General features: G+C 38.4%; 2 protein-coding genes across 2 annotated transcripts in view; one reads left to right on the top strand and one right to left on the bottom strand.

Moving 5' to 3' along the window:
• The window catches only part of snorc (secondary ossification center associated regulator of chondrocyte maturation), a 29,097-nt gene extending 23,969 nt beyond the window's left edge, over positions 1-5,128 (top strand). The window contains exon 3 of the mRNA XM_057858330.1: positions 3,505-5,128. Coding sequence (XP_057714313.1) covers positions 3,505-3,614 — 110 coding nt within the window. The 3' untranslated portion in view covers positions 3,615-5,128. The remainder of the gene's footprint in view (positions 1-3,504) is intronic.
• A 6-nt stretch (positions 5,129-5,134) lies between these two features.
• On the bottom strand, positions 5,135-14,514 carry LOC130930400 (integral membrane protein 2C-like). The gene is made up of 6 exons (XM_057858329.1): positions 14,328-14,514; positions 12,349-12,495; positions 11,752-11,934; positions 11,572-11,682; positions 11,344-11,491; positions 5,135-5,993 (listed from the first exon to the last, which is right to left on the bottom strand). Exons 1-6 carry the CDS (start codon positions 14,406-14,408, stop codon positions 5,905-5,907), a joined length of 759 nt encoding a protein of 252 aa, XP_057714312.1. The 5' UTR covers positions 14,409-14,514; the 3' UTR covers positions 5,135-5,904.
• Positions 14,515-15,510: the final 996 nt, after the last annotated feature.

The raw sequence follows: 15,510 nt of genomic DNA, 5'->3' as shown, positions 1-15,510 counted from the left end.
TCGATTTGATTACGATTCGGAGGGCCACGATTCGATTCAGTTCGATTAGGCAATGCATCGCGATGCCAAAGCCTGGGATGCATTAAAATTCTAAAGCAAAGCATTAGGGCTGCAGCTATCAAATATTTTAGTAATCGAGTAATCGACTGAAAATTCTATCGATTAATCGAGTAATCGGATAAAACAAATATATTTTTAGGTGAAGAGCAATTATACATATACATGAGAAAACAAGACATTTCATCTAATCTTGAACCATTTTCAGTCAATCAATGTCTTTATTTTCGTTGTATATTGTTGAAAACAGCCAACAATTGCATCTCAGGTGTAACTAGAATTAAAAAAAAAAAAAGACTAATTCAAAAAAAAAGACTAATTCACTGCTTTCACTCAAAAAATTTTTAGATCTTATTATTATATATATATATCTTACCTAAAAATGCCGTTACGCTTGATAACACAAATCACTTAAAAGTTAGGATTTTTTTCCCACGTGTTTCAATTGAATTTCTCTTTGTGTCAAGCCATTTTTAAGTTCTAGTTAAGTTTTAAGTTAGTCTAAACTGTAAGTCCTGATAGGATTTTGAGTTTTTGCAGTGTTCAAAATAAATGTATGATACAGGCTGTATTGGAGCACATTAGGGACCAGTGCTACTTGGTGTTTTATCCAGCAATGACTACTGAGCTAAAATTGATAGTTAGCATGATTAAGTTTTTATTTTACACCCTCATCACTCCACAATGCTATGTTATGTTAAAGCCTGTATGTAAGACACGTTAGCCACGCATCGACAGTGGTCATAATTAATTGAAACCTAGCCCTCCGCAGGGCTAACGTTCCGTGAGCTAGTAGCGACAGTAACGTTAATCTTATTTATTAGCGCTTAGCGCTCTTTATTAGCGCTCTTTATTAGCGCTTAGCGCTGTACTGCTTTAAGATGGCGGCTGTTTACAAACGCTGCCCAGACGCGGCCGACTCTGTCATTTCGCATCTAGTTCAACATACATGTGATCTCTATGAGACGCGCCAGACGCTGCCTGTTACCAATGTAGCATTGTGCGGGCTAGTATTTAGCAACGTCGGCGTCGTTTGTGGCGGCTGTCGGCTGCAGTAAGTTTTTTTTTTTTCCCCTTCTTCCTCTCCGCACGTGACAGCGCGTTGTCCCGCATTAAAAGTAGTCCTAACAAAACGTGATGCTTAGACCTGTCAAAATAAACGATTACTCGAGGTGAATAAAATCACTCGGATCAGTTTTTAAACTCGAGTTACTCGAGTTGCTCGAGTACTCGTTTCAGCTCTACAAAGCATATTTTTCGTGAATCATGAGGCAACACAAGCGGTCAGACATTAAACAACTTTTTATTGGCTCTTGTGTCACTCCTGGTTGAAGTCAAATGAAAATATTTTCAGATATATATATTAAAAAAAAAAAAAGATCACAGCATTTAATTGGTGCTTTGAATGAGACCAGGGCTTTCTCTCTTTTTTTTTTTTTTTTTTTTACACACTTTAGCAGCCTTTCACACAGTGCAACATCTGAACTCCTGTGCAAAATCAGTAATAACAGTCACTGTATTTTAGTCACGACGACCCATCAATAAAAATAAAAATCTTTATCGCAGTAACAATCCAGGGATCAGTTGCAAACAAAACATCAACTAAATTGCAATGTAGAACAAAAGTCAAATGTAGGCCTAGCCCACTAGATATGTGCAATCAACTTAGAAATGCAATCAGTAACTACCACATGACAATAAAAAATGAATTAAAATGAAGTGCAGCAGAATTTTAGCAGCCATAACAATCTGTTTCAACATGAGGAAATATCATTTTTTTGCAATCGAGAGAGCAGAGAGATTGTAGAGGTTAGATCGGGCCTAAAAAATCCAGCCCGACCCGACACGGCCCGCTGGTATTGAAGCCCGACCCGACTTGGAGTAACGCGGAAAAAAAAACGCAGCAGCAGCAATTTATTTTCATTTCTTTGAGTTGGCAGAAAAAACGTTTTCTTAATGTTTAAATAGTCTACATATTTTTATGATCATGATAAAAGCATTTACACAACAAAATAACGCTGGGAAAGTTTAATATAAGAAAACAATATGCGATTTTGCAGACACACAGAGGAGAAGATTCAAAAGGATCACATTTGTGTTGCCTTTGTGTGCATAAAAAAGTGTCGTAACGAATTCTCAGTTGGCAGGAAAAAAAACGCAAGTCTTCTTAATGTTTAAATAGTCTACATATTTTTATGAAGCATTTACACAACAAAATAACGCTGGGAAAGTTTAATATAAGAAAACAATATGCGATTTTGCAGACACACAGAGGAGAAGATTCAAAAGGATAACATTTGTGTTGCCTTTGTGTGCATAAATAAAAGTGTCTTTCGTAACGAATCGCAAGCGCCACAACGGAGAAGAAGAAAAAGCGGGTGGCGCCATGGATTCATGTGCATGCACAAGCAAATGCACAATACAGAGAGCCTGCTCTCGGTTTTATCCCATTTTTTAAAAATAATTTATTAGTCCGGCGCAGCAGCCCGACCCGACCCAACCCGAACGTGAATGCTTAACATTTTGGGACTGACCCGTTCGGGTTCGGGCACAAGATCTAACCTCTAAGAGATAAGACATAACATAACATAACAATGGCTGAAGCGGAGAAAGAGGGAGCGAGAAAGATTATTGATGCACCTAAGACATTGAAAGCAGACATCTGGAGACATTTTGGCTTCTACGATGTTGGTGGGAAACTTGACCAGAGTTATGCAGTGTGTAAAAAATGAAACATGAGAATAATAATACAAATGGGGAAACCAAATCCGTTGCATCACCGGAATTGCGAAGGGAAGATTTTTTAACGTACTTATAAAATGTGCTGAATCGATTCGGCTTGTTGCCCGAATCGAATCGTCCATGCCCTGCATCGGGATGCATCGGCGCATCGATTATTGTTGACACCACTAATAAACTCTGGTATTTATATTTGCACTACTGAAACAAACTTTGCAGAACAAAGAGCACAACTAAAACAGCTTAATTGATCACATTAGATCATTTAAAAAATATAAATTCATATAGATTAAAAATACTGAAATTCTACAATTTCCTAGATGGATTTCAACATATCAGGTTTTGACCCCTGAACTAATTGGAGAGGGACTGTTTAAGTGACTAGCTTCGTTAAAACTGAAGTGCAACAAAATTTAGGCTGAATTATGCATCTCGTGCACGCTGTGTTCTATACTTTCATACTTTAAAAACTGAGCAGCCGGCCACAGTTGGCTCACAAGCCATAGTTTGGACAAACCCCAACCCCTTGGCTAGCAGTCCAGTACTTGGTAGTGGAATAAGTGTGTAATTATTGGTGTAATTCTGCTGTTGAACACTTGAGCTGACATTATGAGACATGCTTTTGTTACACTAACTCAAAATAATTTCAAGTGTTAACAAAGATTAACAAAGACCTTAATACAATTTTTTGTTTGTGTTCATGTGTAGGGGTTCTTGGACCAGGAGCTATCACTGCCATCGTCATCGCAGTCTTCCTGGGAGCGTCTGTCCTCCTGGCGCTCATTGTTATCACGCTCAGGAAGTTCACAGCCTCCTAAAATGGGTTTGGACGCCTCAGTGGGTGTTTTTCAGTCTATGTTTTTGAGTGTCCTGGATTGTGTGTTTACGCTCTGGCAGGTTCCCTAATGGAGAAAGTTTAGCTATATTATAAAAAATATTTTCCCAGAAAATGCGTGACATAAATTACATGGAAACCAGATTTTACTCAGTTAAAAAAAATAGGCAGCTAATCTTGCATTAATTCTCAATTTCCTCTCGTGTCTGCATAAAAGCTACTGTATAGACCCTACTCACCTACGTCACAAAATGACGTGTCACTGTATCCGGCCGCCATATTGTCCGTATTTTTTAGACCTATTCTCATTGTTTTCAATTAGTCGTGCAAGTTATAGAGCAATTCATGAACGCCCCGGTGTTATCTGACGCCGTAAACTCATTGGATGCGTTGCATAAAAGGCGGTATGTGGAAAAGCTTCAGTTTATCCATTCGCCAGATCCATATTTGATGCCTAAATCGATGTTCTTCGACCCGCTGTCTTCGCAGTCTTTGCCTGACATCTGCTAGCTACCCTGATATTTACAACTATCTTGTCCACACAAAATCAGCCTATTCTCACGAAAGTTTGAAAAACTTGTTGCTGGTTGGGTGAAACAGGTCCTCGTCCACGAAAATTCGGCAGGAATCTATCGTGTGCTCGGGAAGGTGAGTTACGAAATTTTCAATTCAAAATCTTTTGTTCTTGCTAACATCCACTGTGAAGTCTAATGTATTTCATGTTATTTGTCAATGGAGCTAGGGTTTTTAATGTTTATATGGTTTAGCGATAGCACTCACTACATATATATGTAATAAATATGAAGTGCGATAGCACTACTCCAGATTGTCCCTAGTTGATTTTTTATGCTTTTGACCTCAATAGTGAAGTTGTAAATTCATTGTATGACAACTGTCTGATTATCCCCTTATAATTATATATTTTCAGGTAGTTCATTCACAACGTCTGAGTGTATGTTGTCGGCGATTAGCCTAGCAATGATCTTAATTGTGGTTGTCAGCCCAAAACCCTCTAAATATATATTAAATGCATCTTACCAGATATAAAATGACTACTACATAATCTGTTGTAATCGTTTGGAGCCCAGTTTTCTCGTCGAATTGCAGCAGTCAATCTCAGTCTCTTCTCTGGGTCTCTCGGAATACGGTAAAACTTCAAGTCTCTCCGTCTATCTTCTGTTTTTGCAACCGACCGCCACACACGACTTCACCATTTTGATTATTAATATTAACGAGCAGAAGAACATGCCATAATAGGAGGAATTTACGAAGCGCTAATGCATTAACATGACGAGTATACGGACAACATGGCGCGGGGGCGTGGCTGTGACGTCACGTGAGTAGGGTCTATTCTAGTTCCTCGTGTAATAGTAATGATATTGCCCAATTACTAGTCATTCCCTTTTTATGCTCTGGGTGTGCACTTTGCCCACCTTTGGGCCAATGTATTGATACAATGCAAATTGCCATGTTGTTTTACGTAATAAATTTGTTGAAAAAGACCAAAGTGATGAATAGTTTATTAAAGCAGCAAGACACTTCAATAGATAATACTCACATGTATCACGTCAACTGAGACTGATAACCCAAATTAATGATTTTCTAAAGTTGACAATCACCACAATGGGAAGATCAGTGATTTCAATTATCTACAGTCAAGTAATCTTAATATTCACACGGTCAATAACTTAGTTCTGTCGCTCTATTTACAGTCCGAAGCCGTTTGTAAACTACAAATGTACGAAATCATGATACCACGCAGCGCATATGTAAATTCATATATTGCTTTGTAACAATCAAAAGTCCTTTACTATTTGACTCACTTCTAAACTACATGAGGTATTTTTTTCAAACATTCAAATCATAAAAAGCCTGCAACTGAAGCTGCACATTCTAAGTAAATTGTTTAGTAAAATTAGCTATTCTTTGTTTAAAATTTGCCATTCTCACTTGGGTTGCCTTTCCCAGCTGACTGAGCCAGAGGCTGGGTTACTTGTTGGCAGCCAGTCACAAGTCACAAAACCATTCACACTTTTTAACATGTTTTTGTAGTATGGGAGGAAACCGGAGTACCCGGGGAAAACCCACAGTGAGAACATGTCAACTCCAATACATGGAAGATGTGCTAACCACTCCTCCACCACATTGATACACATGCACACTAGTAAAAACAATCACTCGAGATGGGGGGGAAAAAATGAAAAATGAAAATTAAGTGCAGAAGTTCGAGGTGAGAATTCTTGACGAAAACTCGAAACAGTTGGTCGGTGGACTTAATCCTCATTGCAGATGCTGGTTTCGATAAGGTAAGGGTTCTCAAAGTGGCGTATGATGTGGCAGTCTTTTTTGCTGCGCTTCGTACCTGAAAAGAACAAGAACACTACTTTATTTTCTATGTCCAGTGAGGCCACAACCACTATTCATTTTCTTCTTCTAAGACCAAACCAGTCTATTTTTGTACATGAGTGAAAGCAAGCAAGTTGCGTCACCTCCTATAAGCTGTCATGCCAATCAAAGGCCAAGAGACACTCATCACTCATGCCATCCTCCACATTTGAGTGGATGCATTTCCACTAGCAGTGACTCACAGTGAGCTCCCAGGCTATGCCCACCCACGCGCAAACGCACTCAACAGGAAGTCCAGATTTGGACACTTGACGACATATCGGATTCCCTGTGACTAAGCGTGTTGTTTTTTTATAATATTTCCACAAATATGGTTCACAAAATGACGTCAGTTGTGGAGTTTCTTCTTTTGACTATTGTATTTTCCACATTTTCAAAATTGGGATATTATACTTAATCAAAATAATTAAATAATAGTGGGAGATCAAGTGGTGGGGCATTTTTTTTCCCTACCTAGTCTTTTTACACGCAACTTTTATGATTTATAATTCACGGAAGAAAACATGTCTGGAAATAAAAAACATCACTTGAAATTTTAATGCGTATTTTTTAAGATTGTCAAATTTTCAATACTTTTGTCATGTCAACTATGCTGATGTGTGTACACTATAAATTTTAAATTACAATTTTATTTCGATCAGAAGTGTCAAAACTGCTTCCCAGTGCCTTTTTTATTGGCTTGCAGCAAATTGACACAAGATGCGTAAATTCAGCCTAAATTCTTCTCAGCTTTGAAAGAAAATGAAGCCATTAGGTGGCAAAATTTTATATTAGGGGGCAAAACCTCACAACATATTGAAATGTAGGAAACTGTCAATCAAAATTCTCAGAATACAATGGTTGTTATCTTTTTTTGTTGTCGCTGTACATTTTCAGTGTGATAAATATATGGCAAAAAAGCAGTTTCTGCTCTTGCACCCCTTTTTAAAATAAACTGCTGTATTTTAAGCCAATAGAACTGTTGTGTTTGATAGAAAAATATGTCTTTATGCTGCCATAGCAGTTTCATGCCACCATAAACCCCCGAACTATTTTTATGTCCGTTTTACCCTGAAGACCCCCGTTTACAGACACAGCACAACTGCTTTTGTTTAAACCCAGCCATAAAAAGAATTATATTATTTGAAATGTCTTATCATTTTTAGCGTAGAATCATTAATTTAATATTTAGTTTAAAAAAAACGCATTTATAAAATTATAAATATATATATTTTAAACTTAAATTACATCACAATGAAAAAAATTGTGTCTCAAAATAAGTCACTGAAATCTACCTCATAACTATCGCTTTATTATATATTTGTTGTCAATGTCGCATTTTCCCAGATATTTTAGATGATATAAAAAAAAAAAAAAAACGATTAAAAGGGTAAATACATGAAAATAAAATTTCCACCACTCCTTGATCTGTGCGATTTTTGCATTGCCACCGTTGTTATATTACCATGCAGGAACGTGCATGGGGGAGGAGGGGCAGAGGGTGCTTGAGCACCTGCCCCTTTGCCCCCACATGCCCAAAGTGCCCTTTTTGACTTGGGCTTTTTTTTTGTGCTTATGTGTGTGCTGGCAGACTGTGCAGGCACGCCACCGAGTACTTGGACACCAAAAACACCTTTTAAAAAAATACTAATATCTCTTCACGTTATCTAGAAAGGTACACATCTTTAAGTTCCCTAATAATGAATTAAGTTTTGAAAAAACTGTTGATGGTGGCTCAGTGAACATCTGATTTGGTTTATTCACAGATGAACAAGTTGAGTAAGAAAGAGTTTGAAGGAAGAAAAGACGCAAAGATGGAGTCACAGCCAGAAAGTGTTGATGACAGTGTTGATTTCTATTCACTATTCCCCCCTCCCAATTAAAGCCGGTCATAGTCACAGCCAATTATACTGTAAAGCTGGTTAAACTGGAAGTTATGTTGTCGTAAGGTCTATTAAATTTTTGTTCATGTGCCCCTTTTGATTTACGAGAACCTGCCCATCCATCGGTCTCTGCACGGCCCGTTATGTTTCACCCATAAAATCCCAAAATCCGGCTGCGGCCATTCACAGCAGTGTCTCGACACTCGGTGATACATGCTACATGGAGTTTTTGGATTGAAAAGAGGCAAGTACGCGACAATATCTTAATCATAATCATTTTTTTTATGCCCTCCTGTTCAAATTTTTTTCCCCCCAGAAAATTGAGATTTTAAGCTTTCCAATGATGTATCACACATGCATATAGGATAATTTTGAAATTTGGCCAAATTGGGGGTCTTAGAGTGGAACGTCAAGTCACCCGAGTGTTTTCCGCCATATGTGTGTATATAGTATTGCAGTATCCTTATACTTCTGGATTATTTTGTTGCCTGTCGCCTTTAAATCATTCACTGCCATTGCGAATTACATCCAATCCACTCAAGAGGTGGGAAGTAACGCATTACATTTACTCAGTTACATTTATTTGAGTAACTTTTTGAGAACTATACTTCTATGAGTAGTTTTACTAAGCCTTCCTTCTTACGCTTTACTTTGTGAAGAAGAAATGCTACTCTTATTCTGCTACTTTGGGCGACACGAGTCGTTACAGTTTTTCTATTTTACATATTAGATTTTTTTGGGCCAGAAATGCCAACAGTGGCTCTACCAGTTTCACCAATGAGACGTCGCAACAATGGATGTAACCTTTAACAGTCAAAGCTCCATCTCAACCAAGTTTCTGCAAATTAGTCATCACTGGGAGCCGCGTGCACATATTGACTTTTGAACTGATTGTACCAGGTTGTGTTTGTGTGTATTGAAACATATTCTGTGGTGCATATTTACATAACAAAAGCTTTTAGCTTCCTTTAACCATTTGACAGTGTTTACACCTGTGAATAAAGCAAAGACTTGTGGGTTCACCTTCCCAGGTGCAACCTTGACTTTACATAGTCGGTTTACATTTACACAAAACAGTGATCCTGACTCTTTATTGAATCTCACAAGCCCTAGAATAAATTTTAATCTTTAAAACTGAGCCGCATTGGAAGGTTCAAAGAGCCGCATGTGGATACGGAGTCGCGGGTCGCTGACCCCTGCATTATATCAATCAGACTCAAGCTTACTGTTCTATGATTACGCAGGTCTGTTTAATCACGTGGCGTCTTTAAAGCACCGTAAAAAGTATTTGACATATAGCGCTGCCATCAACCTGACTCGAAAGCGCTCCCTCCAATTTTTATCGGGAGTCGATTGACCACAGAAAACCGGAGGTATGATCCTTTTAATTTCTTAATAGGAAATGTTTTATCCTTCTCTTGCTGTAATTCATTTTTCATATACAGTGGTACCTCGACATACGAATGCTTCGACACATGATCTTTTCGACATCAGACGTAAAATTTCTCGCCGTTTGTTTTTACATTCGACAACATGCTCCAAATACGACGATTTATAACAGCGCCTTAGTTTGTTTTCCCGCAAGACAGACACACATTAGTGCAGGTGGTGAAAAAAGGAAAAAGGTGACCCTTAGCACTGAAATGAAGATGGGAATGATAGACAAATATGAGGGTGGTGTGCGCGTCCGTGAACTGGCTTAACAATACGGCCGTCAAATGTCTACAATCTCGACGGTCCTCCTACCAGTCTTTATAAGGTGGCGATTATTGTGGTAACATCGCCGAACGAATCGCCAGCTTCGCCAGGTTTTTAATCATTCATTTCAGAAATTGTGCAGCACAAGACGCCTACTGTCTGCCGCCATTGCAGCAGGGCCGAGAACCAAAAGTGGATTTTGCCATGTAGCAAAATGGCTTTTGCCCTGTGACATTTTTTTGCCATGTGGCAAAAATTTTGCCACGTTGCTAAATGGATTTTGCCATGTAGCATTTTTTTTTTGCCATGTGGCAAAATGGATTTTGCCATGTGGCATTCTTTTTGCCATGTGGCAAAACTGGTTTTGCCATGTGGCATTTTTTTGGGCATGTGGCATTTTTTTGCCATGTGGCAAAACTGATTTTGTCATTTGGCCTTTTTTTGGCATGTGGGTTTTTTTTTGCCACGTATTTTTTTGCCATGTGGCAAAATGGATTTTCACATGTGGCATTTTTTTGGGTGTGTGGCAAAATGGATTTTGGTTTGTCACATTTTTGGGGGGGGTGGCTGGTAATTTCTGGGGGTATATGGCAGTTTTGAAGGCCATGCACATTCATTCCATTGACAACTATGCACGTCCAAATTTTCTATTCATTTTAAATGGCAGAAAAACGTGTGGCTGTGATTTTTGACTATACACTTTACATTAGAGCGCATTGACATTCAGTTGACACCCAAGTCAGGCTATGCCATTGACAGCTATGCACGTCCAATTTTTCCAAAATCCAAATCCATTTTGCCACATACCAAAAAAATGCCATATGGCAAAATACATTGCCACATTTTACCACTTTTGGTTCTTGCTGTCTCTCCACCATTGACGCCAACAAGAGAACATTCAAAGTAAAATCTACCGCACCAATCTTACGGTCACATCAGCCACACAGTGCGTTCAGATACAGCACGCAAAAGACATCCGCTACATTAGAACAAGAGTCGTTACATCATTACAGGAATTATTATTATTATAATTATTATTATACTGTAGTATTATTCCTTCCGATTTTTATTCATAACTTGTTTAGTGTAATTGCCATTTGTAATAGTACCAGCAGTACTTATTAAGGATTTAGTGTTGGTTTCCTAGCTGTGGAACAAATGAATGGAATGTATTCTTATAGGAAAATCCTACTCGACATACGACAATTTCAATTTACAAACAAGGTCCTGGAATGGGTTAACTTCGTATGTAGAGGTACCACTGTAATTCTTTGGCTCAATGTGGTTATGTATAGGTTGTAGAACGATATAATAATAACAGTTCATATGGATAACTGTGCCGAGAATTTTTTTTTTTTTTTACATATATAAGTATATCATAAGCAGTCACTCACAATCTTACTCATCGAGTAGGTTTTTTTCATCTAATACTTTTTTATTTTTACATTTTTTGGATGACTACTTTTACTTGAGTAATATTATTTTAAATGTCGCGCTACTCTTGAGTACATTTTTGGGCAACTCTACCCAGCTCTGAATCCACTAACTGGCTAGCACGGAGTGATCACTTCTCACTGCCACTGACGACCACAGTCGTCCAATCCAATTTAACTGTGGGCCGTCCTCCCAGTCAATATGGTTTTGAAGTCTATTGCCATCAATGGCAGTCAATGAGTCAATACTTACATTTGGTTCAAATTTAAGCTAAGAAGCCACACGCGTGTCACTGTTGAATCATGTACTCACGAGAAGCAGAGTTTGCACGTTTAGCCAGCCAGTAGGTGTCCTTGTTGTGGCACATCTCATTGATAATGGGGCTCTGGACCTTTTTTGCACGCGAGGTCACAACCATCTCTTCTTTGACCATGTAGTTATGTGGGAAATACATCCCGGTCTGCAACAAAAACACCAAGTGAGTCCACGAACTTGCAACCCACCTTAATGCCACAATGTGACTTGAGCTCATGGTCTTACATCGACTTTGTTGAATAGGTCCAAAAGGTTTTCAGGAGGTGGCACGTGCGCTGTGTCCAGCTGGGAGATGTAGCAATTGTCCAAATCTTTGTCCCAATAAGCAGTCAGGTTCTGTGCATGCACAAAATAAATTTTAATTTTAATATAGAGCCAATCACAAGGAGACGTGAGGCCACTGACCATTCTGAAGTCGTGGACGATGTCGGCGGGGTCGCCTTTTCCGAAATTGGGGACAGGCACAGAGATGAACTGGCTATGATGTTCTAGTAAGATGCGCACTGCCTCAGAAAACTCCACTCTGTCCCTGGTCAAGCCATCGCTGTAAATCACATTGCAGTGGAACAAGGTCCCGCCGTCCAGGATCTGCAAAAGTCACGCGTCTCAATTCACTGCCAGCTTGAGCCAGTTTAGACTAGTTGTCTATTGCCATTAAGGCCACTGTTGAGTTAGTATGGCTTATGTTTTGCTGCTATAGACGGCGATAGGTCTCAAAATCTTTGATAGTCGAGACTAAAGTCGATCGCCGCTCACGACCGTAGACGGCTATTCTGAAGTTGAGGATTAGGACCTTTTATAAAGCAAGTTACTTTTTTAGCAATCAATAAATAAGCGACTTAACTATTGATTAAAGGCCCAAGTAACACACTAGCTCATTCATTAGCTCCTCCCAGTGAAAACTGATTGGACATCTAGCAAAACCAATTAAATTAGTGCTCTCTCATTCATGCATCAAAATTAGACTTCATGCTTAAAATGGTAAAGTGACGCATACGCTACCCTAGAGAGAAAGTAGAAACGGTAGGCCAAGATGGATCCCAGCGCCACTCCGACCATGACGATCAGTACAACGACCACAGCGCAGAAGTGCCGCAACGCAAAGGCATTGGACTTGAAGCCGTCAATCTTTTGCTCTTCCTGCTCTGCCTGCAGACAAAACAGGCCACACGTTACCTCAGTGTTCGCCAGTCCACAGATTTACTTGTCACTCCAGATGGCGACCCAATGTCTCGCCGCCTTCATCGTTCTACTCACGGAAGGCAAGAGACGACGTGGGATACCCACTTATAAATAAACAGTGTCTCAGGCGTCTTCTTGACACCACGCTAGATTGGCAGCAGATGTCGCTTGACATGTATCGTTAGTAAAGTGATTTATACCAGTTTGGCTCATTAGGAAGACTTCATTTAACACATTTACTGCCATTTATGGCAAAAGAAACCCTACCAATTTTGCAGTGAATGATCATGCTTCAATGCTGGTGATGTTGATAACTTAGTAGAAATATATACAAAATATGACATCATAAGTCAGTAATTCCTGCGGCCTAAAAAAAAAAAAAAAACATGTTCTACCTTTAAAATAATCAGTGAGAACCAACACATTATCAATTGTTAATAAAAATAAAAATACTTGGCAGAAAAATTAACAATGTTTTCTATTTTTAACCCATACATTTTTCTCTTTTGTAATCACAAAACACATTAATCTTATATAACTAAGCCATCACATCAAAGTCATGATATAACAAAGCCATCACAATGACCACCATTTTGGTATCTAAATTATCAACGATCACAAAAAATTTTTTTTCCTTTCGGCTTTTCCCTTCAGGGGTCGCCACAGCGAATCAGTTGTCTCCATTTAACCCTATTTTGATTTTATACTTTTATTCTTGCATGCCACTTTCGAGATTTTTACTTGTGCAATATTCAATTATTTCAATTATTAGTTTTTTTTTTTTTTCATTCTATTCGTGATTAGATGCGATTTTTATGTATAATTTTATTTCCTATTTTGATTGTCTTTTGTTTTTATGTTCTATTGATTTTAATGATGTTTTATTATTTTTACGTGTGCAATATTCAATAAGTTCAATTATTATTAGTAGTTTTTTTGTTGTTGTTTTTTTTCTATTCGTGATTAAATGCTATTTGTATGTATAATTTTATTTCCTATTTCGATTGTCTTTGTTTTTAGGTTCTATTGATTTTAATGTGATTTTTATGATCTTCATGTGATGTAAAGCACTTCAAATTGCCTTGTGACCTCATACATATTTTATATTTATTTAGATTTTATACCGGTACTTTATTCTTGCAAGCCACTTTCGAGATTTTTTTTTTAACTTGTCCTGCACTGTAAAGGGAGATGCTCCACACGTTCATTGTACAACTGTATAATGACAAAGGGCTATTCTATTCTATTGTCTTCTGCATCCTCTGCTCTCACACCAACTACCTTCATGTCCTCCTTAACTACATTTTTTTTTTACCATAGATGCCTTTTGTCGCTAATTTGAGTCATAAACTTTCATAAACTCTTTTTTTTTTTTTTTTTTACATTTTATTAATTTATATTTATTTTCATATGTATTGTAATTCTTTCTCAACTAGATTTAGCTTCTACTTAATAACAAAAACACAAGATCTCATTTTTTAAAAAACTATTCTCGGTAGGAACCATAAAATTCATCATTAAAAAATAAAACTTGTGATACAGCAAAGAAAATCACTTTGAGCCTGCTAATAAGTACAATTCCTTTTCGTAATATAAATAAAGTTATTGATTCACAATAATAAACCACTGTATGTGATTAATGAACGAGCCACTGCTATTATAAAGGATAAAAGTCATGCAATTCTCAGGAAGAAATCACTTTGTACTTTTTTTTTTTTACTAACATTAAATACATATTAATCACGTTAGATATTATTTTAAAAAATAAAATAAAATTGGCACAAAAAGTATTAACTTACGAGGTCCGGTATGTCGACGCAACCATCATCCTCTTTGCCATCTTTCTCCGCAGACACCGGATAGAAGGTGAGCCTGACCATTTTCTACGACGAGGGTTTGCTGCTAGGTTTCTGTCACTCGGTTTCTTTTGACTTCGCTTTCTAAAGCCCGCTTGAAATTTTATACCCGCCGGCGGCCGGCCGTGACGTCTGTCGTGACGAGCGACTCGCAAGTGTGTGGGTCTCAAGGAAGAGCCGCCTCGTCACAATCCAATAAGAACACGAAGTCCACACGACTCCTTTGCTACGACGTTTAAAGCATATGTGACGGTTTCCAACGGCACCACATGAAAGCAATCAAGAGATTCGGAAACGCTAAACGTGATGGTCACCTGTCATCGACGTCCATCAGAACACGTCGTGCTTTTATTCTGAAGGCTCGAGCCACATATGGTAGCGTTCCGTCTTTTTTCAGGGTACTACGCATGGTGGGTGGCGTCATCATCCGGAAGCGCAGCCATGTGAAACTTGCCTTGAAAGTGTGCCAGTTTGGCATCTTTCATTTGCTTGGCATGAAATTAAATAAAAGCGCAACTGTCAGCCTCAAGTCTGAGCATCAAGGACATGACAGTCCATAAAAGGCAAAATATTTCATTGATTGATTGATACACATGAGTTATAACAGTAGTCAGGGCCGTTCCTGACCAATTGGGTACACTAGGCAACATATTTGTTGGCGCCCCCCCCCCCCCCCCCCCCTATTTTCACCACATGTATTTAAACAATCACACTGAAAAAGCACATTATCTCTTTGTAATTTATTATATTAAAAAAGACAACAACGAACAAGTTCAGAAATGAAAAGAAAAATGCTCTAATGAATGAACCAAGGGCGTAGGTTTGCATAGGAACGGTAGGGACATAACACTACCAACTTTTCAGGATGCTCAAATTGTCCCCACCAACTTTTAAGCATTTTATATGCATTATATAATAAGTAGGGCTGTCAAATTTATCGTGTTAACGGGCGGTAATTGATTTTTTGAATTATTCGCGTTAAACTATTTGATGCATTTAACGCATGTGCGGAACGACCCGCGCAAACAGATTAATGACAGCACAGAGTCATGTCCGCTTGTTACTTGCATTTGTTTTTTGGTGCTTCGTCGCTCTCTGCTGGCGATTGGGTGCGACTGATTTTATG

Source organism: Corythoichthys intestinalis, chromosome 14 (assembly GCF_030265065.1).
Source record: "Corythoichthys intestinalis isolate RoL2023-P3 chromosome 14, ASM3026506v1, whole genome shotgun sequence".
In the NCBI taxonomy this organism is placed as follows: Eukaryota; Metazoa; Chordata; class Actinopteri; order Syngnathiformes; family Syngnathidae; genus Corythoichthys; species Corythoichthys intestinalis.
Note: the sequence above shows the minus strand (reverse complement) of the source record. Positions and strands in the feature narration are given on the sequence as shown.

Coding starts and splice junctions, on each gene's coding strand:
- LOC130930400 (XM_057858329.1), bottom strand. CDS start 14,408: ATGGTCAGGCTCACCTTCTATCCGGTGTCTGCGGAGAAAGATGGCAAA. Junction 12,496..14,327: donor GCGTCGACATACCGGACCTC/GTAAGTTAATAC, acceptor TTTTGTCTGCAG/GCAGAGCAGGAAGAGCAAAA. Junction 11,492..11,571: donor ACCTATTCAACAAAGTCGAT/GTAAGACCATGA, acceptor TTTTTGTTGCAG/ACCGGGATGTATTTCCCACA.